The 8,245-nt window shown below is 46.8% G+C and overlaps 1 protein-coding gene across 1 annotated transcript in view; it reads right to left on the bottom strand.

Moving 5' to 3' along the window:
* Positions 1-3,835: 3,835 nt before the first annotated feature.
* Positions 3,836-8,245, bottom strand: part of LOC119331258 (nudix hydrolase 15, mitochondrial-like) — a 44,047-nt gene continuing 39,637 nt past the window's right edge. Inside the window, exons 3-4 of the mRNA XM_037604429.1 lie at positions 4,605-4,724; positions 3,836-4,244 (exon numbers count right to left, since the gene is read on the bottom strand). Coding sequence (XP_037460326.1) covers positions 4,014-4,244; positions 4,605-4,724 — 351 coding nt within the window. The 3' untranslated portion in view covers positions 3,836-4,013. The remainder of the gene's footprint in view (positions 4,245-4,604; positions 4,725-8,245) is intronic.

Here is an 8,245-nt window from a genome sequence, read left to right as displayed (position 1 = left end):
GCTAAACATCGCAAAGGCATCACGAGCAAATCCTAGTGCGCTGTCTGACCCTGCCTTCCCCCATACCACTTGGGAAGACATCATCGCCATCTTGGAGCTTTTTGCAACTTCAATGCCTTGTAGGAAAACCACCTCTCGAGAAGGGAGGAGTGTTATGGCTCGGGCAGAAATGTTGCCATGGTAACTTCCATCTGAAAGCTCAAGCAAAACCGCTGTTGTGGTAGCCAAATACAATGTCATGGCAAGACTTCCTGTCACGGGAACCAATCAAGGGGAAGGTCCATCATCGCCAACATAGCTAGGACCATCCACCACAATGTGGAGTATGTAGGACCGAAATGGGTCAATGACAAGATCCCATCCATCTTAATGCCAAGGCTACTTAACGCAAAGGGGCATAACAGTAGAAAGCATTCGCATAGGATCAGGCACGACAAAGGCATCGACAACTCTCTTCTTCCTTTGTTTTCCTTTATTCTCTCACATAAACAAGTGTAGTTGAGACAATATCCCTGTAAACGTGTTGCTTGTGAGTGAAATATAGACCGGGACTCTAACGTGGGAGCCCATGGCGCAGAGCGCAGGCACGCGGAGAGCGTCGAGAACATGATCTACATCTAGGATGACAACAACATGGAGAGGAGAAGAGTGTTTGAGCGACGTAGGCACGACGACGACCACAGGTGGATCATGCGTACGTAGGGGGCCACACCACATGTGATCTTCTCATGCTTCATTCCAGGCCATCATCAAAGCGGAGACGGGCATTGTGGCCTTGCTGAGCAGGAGAGACGTGCCCGCCTCCGCACGTAGAAGGGTGGAGGTTTGCTGACCCGCAGCGATGTCATGTCGCGGGGCGGAGAGGGGATGACGGCATCCCGAGGCTTGTCATTCTTAGCAACGATGAGGCACGAGAGGCCGACATCGAGGCCCTTCGCGTACCAGCCCAAGAGGGTGAAGAGACGCAAGGGACAACGCAGTCAGCAGACAACTGATTTTTACATACTCCCTCCATCCATGAATCAGTGTTCATATAGAAATTTTAAGACATATTATGAAGTAGAATAAAAATGCATTGGGAAGGTGCGAGCCAACATCTCTCTCCTCTTTAATATCCCACCCCTAATGAGCTAAGTGCATGTAGAAAATGAGATCATGTGTTGAATGTCATTAATTTTGATTACCGTGTGATGAGAGAGAACATTTTGTTTCTACTTTAAAGTGCATTGGTAAGATAGAAGTACACTTTTTTGCACGTTAATATGTGTCTCATTAATAAAATAAAAATTCAGTTACAAGCCCACATAAATGTTGATATTACAGGACTGAAAAGATAGGATAATCCTACACACAAAAATCAGCGTCTATCCCTCTCCATCGAGGGAAAGGAGACATGTCACCTCTTCACCCGAGCTCAACGCGGCTCCATCGCTGATCTGCAGCTTTACGGACCTCCAAAGTAGTTTGCCTGAAGCAAAATCATTGTCATTGAAAGAATCAGATCGGGGCAACGTGTCCCCGGACACGCCATCAAACTCCAGAACTGACACCCCCGCACGACTACGATGTCGGAGGAGAAACTGTCAGCCTTCAACCACCAACCCAACACATGATGCACCTTCTTCCAACTATCACCTGCGTAGACAACCATCTGCGCGTACTCCCGGACAACAAAACCTCCCTGCTCCACCGTGACGTCGGAGACAATGCCACAACAACGTGGATAGAGCAGAAGGAGAGACACACCTGAAGGGGTCACCGCCGCCGCCTCGCCGACACCATCCATGAACCCTATCACCGCCGATATGAAGGATTTGTGGATAAATTTTGAATGCCAAATATACACTTAATTATTCGTGGACGAAGAGAGTATACTAGCAAAATACGATGTGTTACACCGGGAACAACTTTGTTCTAGTAGTTCAAGGTAGGAAGATCTTGATTAGATTGAGATTGAGATATGGTGTGAACCCATAATTCATATGCAAAGGTAAGGAAATATATGATGTGATTGAGATTGTGTATGTACAACCACGCGAGTTTGTTTTGTTATTTGCTTGCAAGGGATTTCTTGCTATTAACGATTTATTTACCCAAATGATAGTGCCTACACGTGTGGCACTTATCAACATGCCCACACACATTTGATGTTGTTCGATCCATTTGCACAAATTTTAAAGTAATTGCCATCTGAGTGAAGAGCCACGTAAACACTCAGCGTCGTGTGGGCGTTATCATTTAGTGCCACACGTGTGGGTGCTCCTCGCTCGAACGGACACAGGAGCGCTCGCCCGAATGTGTGGGCGAAATTGCTCTTCGCCCACATAACGCTTACATGGTGATAGATGGCAATTACATGTGTATATGTGGCAACTAGTTAATCACACACGGCAACTATGGTTGACCATATATGTCAACTATGGTTTAACCACACACACAACTACTAGAGGTGTGCATATATGGCAACTAGTTAATCACACACGACAACTATGTTTGATAATACATGACAACTATGGTTTAACCACACATGACAACACCAATTATTACACATGCCAACTATATCTAATGATACATGGCAGACATAGCAACTACAGTTAATTACACATGACAACTAAAGTTGATTATGCGCTCAGGGGTGAGGGTGGGCAAGTTGCCACAGGGGGTCATGTGGGTCGTCGTAACTGCGCCCAAATGTGTGGGCAATATTAATGTTCGCCCACACAAAGACGTGTGGGCTGTCTCCTGGATATGACGACACAACTCATATGGTCGGGTATCCATTGTGCCACATGTGTGGCAATTATTGGCGTCCTTTATTTAATTTATGTTGATCGCTTTGCAAGAAATTTCTTTCCCTGAAAATGAGGAGATAGGGGTTGGTTTGGAAAAATAATAATGAGGGTTATCACATGGTTTGAAAAAAGGACAACGCTAACGCCCACACATGTGGTGGGAGCAAAACTCGCCCATATGTCCTATAACACACATACTACGACACGTCACCGTTTGTATGCATGTGGAAATCTTTTTAGATTTTCAGTTTTTAAAATGTTTTATCTCTTAAATAAAAAATCCAATTAAAAATCCATTTTTATCATTAAATCACTCGCGACGAGATCTTCGAAACTAGATCTCATATCAATATATTTCGACGAATTTTTTTGGGTTAAAAATTGCCATGTCTATTGCACATGAATTGCCATGGTGCTTACACTGAAGTTGCCATGATATGTTTCAGTTATTTTCTTCTACATTTAAAAGTAAATTTTAACATATTATAAAATGGGGAATTAAGAAACTAGACTTGTCATGAACCATAAACTAAAATTGCCATGATACATGCACTTAAAATTGCTACGGTTCATACAAAAATAATTTTTATGGTCAAAGTACTGGAATTGGCATCATCAAAATACTAAAATTGCCATGCTCTCTAAACTAAAATTGCCACATAACAACTTTAGTTTAAGCACTATGACAACTACAGTGTAAACATCATGGCAACTTTTGGGGGAAAAAATCATCGAAACATATCAACATGAAGTCTAGTTTTGAAGATCTCGTCGAGACAGATTTAATGGTGAAAACGGATTTTTAATTGGATTTTTTAATTCGGAGATAAAAAAATTAAGCCGAAAACCAAAAAGAATTCTGCTGATGTCATCTGTTTTGATGTGATAAAATGAATGGTAATGAAAGCGTGTGGGCAATGTGTAAAATGCCACATATGTGGGCGTTAATTTTTTCGTTGAAAAAAAATTGGTAGTAAGGTAGGGGGGCATGTATCGATGAGAGCGGTGAAAGCGGAACCCACAAACTCCCCTTTAATAGTATAGAGATTTAACAGTTGAATTGCATTACTTAGATATTCCTCTCTGTATTACTATCATGTACTGAATGAATTATAAAAAGAATATAGATCATATAGAAGCATATCGTGTCCTTTACATTCCACAAATGGCGTACTCTGATGTACGCCCAACATCATATTAACTGAGACAATATTGTAAACATTAGCTTGCAGCAGATCCTGAACTAGAAATGGAGTACTTTGGAAGGTTGAACTGTAATCTTCGCTCTACAAAGTCCGGTGGCCGCTGGTATACAATGGAAGCAGCATGGATGAGGATGCGGGCAGTCAATCCCCAGATTACGTACTTCCGGTTTTCTTTCTCATAGTCGAAGTACTGAATTGTGAAGACTTGCCCCATCCGTTCTCTCTCCTCGGATCTCCTGTTCTCATCCTGCATCAGGGGACAAATGACATCCAATACATTACAATATCCATCTTAGCAAAACAAGACCGATTCCTTTCCATTGTTGGCAAGAATGGTCATTTGGTCTGGCTGCGCCTAACAAAGTTCTCAATTCTTGCTAAATAGCTAAGTATACATATCGCTGTACCTTAAGTTGTATGGTAATTCATGCAGTAACCTTTTTTTTGTTTCTTTGTATGCCGCAAACTGATCATTTGAAGTATAAACTGAAACTATCATAAGCATCCAACCAAGGCTGCAACAGTTACTACCCATAAAATCATAAATGAAAAAAGAATGAATAAAGTGTGTACCTTAATTAGCATGTGAGAACACAAAGACACTAACCTTGAGGAACATCTCCAGGGGTACATCGAAAATGTCATCAACCTCGTGGATGTTGGGAACAGGTTTAAATCCTTCTATATCTGAGAGTATGCCAACAATAGGAACAACTACCAGAAGATGCTGCGACAGACATTGAGAATGTTAACCTTAATGAATCTTGAGGCTGTAGATATAACTTTAACACTGAATGAACTATGGAAGTTTACTAATTCAAACTTTAAAAGTGACATCTTGTTAAAACTCAAAACAGTGAGGAGCACAAAATTTTGTTCTGGACTTGGATTGTAAATGTTATGAACAAAATAAAGTGCTACTGATCAGACAATTGCAAATTGTGCAACTCAATTACATGGTTTACATATAAAAAATCATTGGGCTCTCGCTCTAGCAGTGGCAGCAAAAATGCAATTCAGTTTAAGAGTTTAGCTTTGTTGTTGTTATGGAAACAATTTTCGACTAGGGGTATCCTTAGTAGTGTGGCTAGTGAAATGTAAGTAGGGTTCTGTACGACGGCCTTATAGCGACGGTCATCGTACACCAACAAAGTGACACATCGTAGTTTTTTAAATAGGCTGTGAGGAACGTCTAGAACGTGTTATGTGAGGAACATTTAGAACGTCGCCGCTTCCGACAACTCTCGACGATCCGAGCCTTACAAGGTCCCTCGAACTCCAAAACCCGACCACCTAGTGAACGAAAGTACATGCCTATGGGCGGCTATTTTATATCCTAGTGGTCCTTGACAAATGACCAAGGCCCTTGAGGGTGGTAGGTTGGAGGGATACATGGGTAAATGATGGTCCATGGGTGTATGAAGACTAGTCAAAGACGGAGGTTTTTTTAGGCTGTCACAGGCGGAGGTGTCCATGGCTCATGGTGAGCCATGCATTCTCATTCATTCATGAATGGGCCTTGGCTAGCTGCACCTCATCTTAAACTGGGCTTCTTTGCTTCTCTGTCTTCATCTTTGACTTGGTCTTCTATTTATCCCTCTTCCTTTGACTTGTTGACCATGAGGACTTGCTTGGACTTTTGTTGACCATGGTGGCTTGCTTGGACTTATGTTGACCGTTTATGTAGATGCCATTTAGGACTAAGTGGAACCCCTGGTATAATATAGCTATTTCTTCAACAAGCTTCCACTAAATATCAAAATAATATGATCCCAACAGTTAGTGGAATCTTTTCTATAACTAGCTAAATGATTGTGCATTGTTGCAGGATTTACTTTTTTGTTATATACTATCAGTTGTTTAAACACTTGTGCAAAATGAAAAACTATTATCTTGAAAATTACATCAACCGAAACAGCCATATGTCCTCCATAGAATGGATGACAATAGTGGTAATCCCTAGTAACTTTAAAGGTGAACAAACCGCCACCGCTCAGAACTTTATAAGAGTAAAGATAAAGATTTCAAATGAGTTTTCTGTGATGATATGACAAGTACCAAAGTAATCTTCTGATACATTTGACAAGTCTGATTTAAATGCTTAATTTATTACATGATGTTGAACCGGTATGGGCCCAGCGCGGAGGTTGCTGCTGAGAAGTGCTGTGGTGATTTGCTGCTGCTGTTTGAGAAAGAGAAGTAGTTCTGCTGCTGCTGCTGCTGCTGCTTGCTGTTGGTGGTGAGAAGGAGGTTGTCTCTGCTGCTGCTACCGGGGGTGGCCGCAACCCGATGGGTGAACCAAAAGTCATTGCTCAGGCTTTTGAGAAGCTCGCTAAGATCCTTCTGGAGTCGAACTCTGGGGCCATCGTTCCTCAACAGGAAGTGGGTCAGAAGCACGAACTGTCGCCCATGGACATGAAGCTAGAAGGGGCCACCAACTATCTAAGCTGTCCGGAGGGCATTGCTGGCTGTGGAGCAGAAGGAGCTTGATGGGCACTTGTTGGGTGCTGTTGATGAACCAGGAGACAAGACTACCGCGGAAGGAAAGAGGTGGAAAGTCATAAACTCTGTGCTCATTGACTGGTTGTTGAACTCGGTGGTGCCCTCCATTGGACACTCTGTGGAGGGGCTATCCACATTCACTGCGATATGGAAGACTGGTAGAACCAGGGTCCTACCGGACCTGCTCCGGAGGTTGTAGGGAAAGGATGGAGCGGGACGGGGCGATGATCGGGCGCGCCGGCGGCTGGGCGCCGTCGCGTCGGAGGGAGATGGCGGCGGCGGCTAGGGTTCCGACTCCTCTGGGAGCCGGGCAATAGGGATAATAATATTCTTATTGCTTAATTCCAAAAAGAGTCTTACAGCCTATATTTATAACCTAGATAACTTGCATAAGAATTAACCTAAGATAACTTGCATAAGAATTAATCTAAGATAACTTGTGGGCTAAGATTGCCCGGTGGGCCTAGCTAAACCGGCCATAACACTTCTCCCCGCCTGCACAAACAGCTCGTCCTCGAGCTGTAAGGTGGGGAAGCGCTTGCGGAGCTCCTCGAGGCGATCAACCAGCGTCAAACACCTTCTCGACGGCTGGGGCAGCCAGGTCGGCGGCGACGGCGTCCTCCGGAATGTAGTCTGCAACCTCCAGGTAGAAGAGTCGCGGGCAGGCATGGCCGGGCGTGTAGGGCTCGTCGCAGTTGAAGCACAACCCTTGGCGGCGACGCTCGAGTAGCTCGGCTGAGGTGAGCCGGCGAAACGGGCGCGCCACGGTCGCGGCTAGGGGTGTCGTAGAAGCCTGCGCAGGCCGACCCTGCGCGGAATCCGGCCCGGGTAGCGACCCAGTGCTCCGGGACGGTGATTCATGCTGGATGGCCACCGCGCGGCGCTCGAACGCGCGGGCGTAGTACATGGCAGACTGGAGATCCTGGGGTCCCCGAAGCTCCACGTCCACGCGGATGTGATCCGGAAGTCCACCGACAAAGAGGTCGGCCCGCTGCTGCGCCGTCATGCCCGACGCATGGCAGGCCAGGGCCTGGAAACGGTTGGCGAAGTCCTGCACCGTGGAGGTGAAGGGAAGGCGGCTGAGCTCCGCCAGGCGGCTCCCGCGAACTGGAGGCCCAAAAAAGCGAAGGAGGTAGAGCTCGCGGAAGCGCTCCCAAGGGGGCATGCTGCCCTCGTCCTGCTCGAGGGCGTAGTACCAGGTCTGGGCTGCACCGCGGAGGTGGTAGGATGCCAGCCAAGTGCGCTCCGACGCGAGCGTGCGCTGGCCACGGAAAAACTGCTCACACTGGTTGAGCCAGTTAAGCGGGTCCTCCGTGCCGTCATAAGTGGCGAAATTGATCTTGGCAAACCGTGGCGGCGTCTGGGTCGGCGCGCCATGGCCGACCGGCTCGGCGGTGCGGAGCAGTGATGATGACAACGCCCAGTCAACGGTGGGGAGACCGTCGTAGGCCCTCGCGAAGCCGGACGAGGCCCCAGACTGCAGCGTGGGTACCGGTGGGTCCCCAGCCTCTGTGTAATCTGGCGGTGGCGACGTCCCGGTTAGCCAAGTCGGGATCGGGGACGATGATGGCGGAAGCCAGACCTACTGGATCGGAAGTCCTCCCGGTGTGGACTGGCCCAATCCGAAGCTGGGCGACAGCGGTGGGAGCTGAACCGGCGCGGGCGGCGCGGCTGGGGCCGGCACGGGCCACTGCGGCGCTGGGGCGGGCGCAGGAGGCGCGGGTGGCGCCGCGAGAACCGGTGCGG

This window comes from Triticum dicoccoides, chromosome 7A, assembly GCF_002162155.2.
Source record: "Triticum dicoccoides isolate Atlit2015 ecotype Zavitan chromosome 7A, WEW_v2.0, whole genome shotgun sequence".
In the NCBI taxonomy this organism is placed as follows: domain Eukaryota; kingdom Viridiplantae; phylum Streptophyta; class Magnoliopsida; order Poales; family Poaceae; genus Triticum; species Triticum dicoccoides.
Note: the sequence above shows the minus strand (reverse complement) of the source record. Positions and strands in the feature narration are given on the sequence as shown.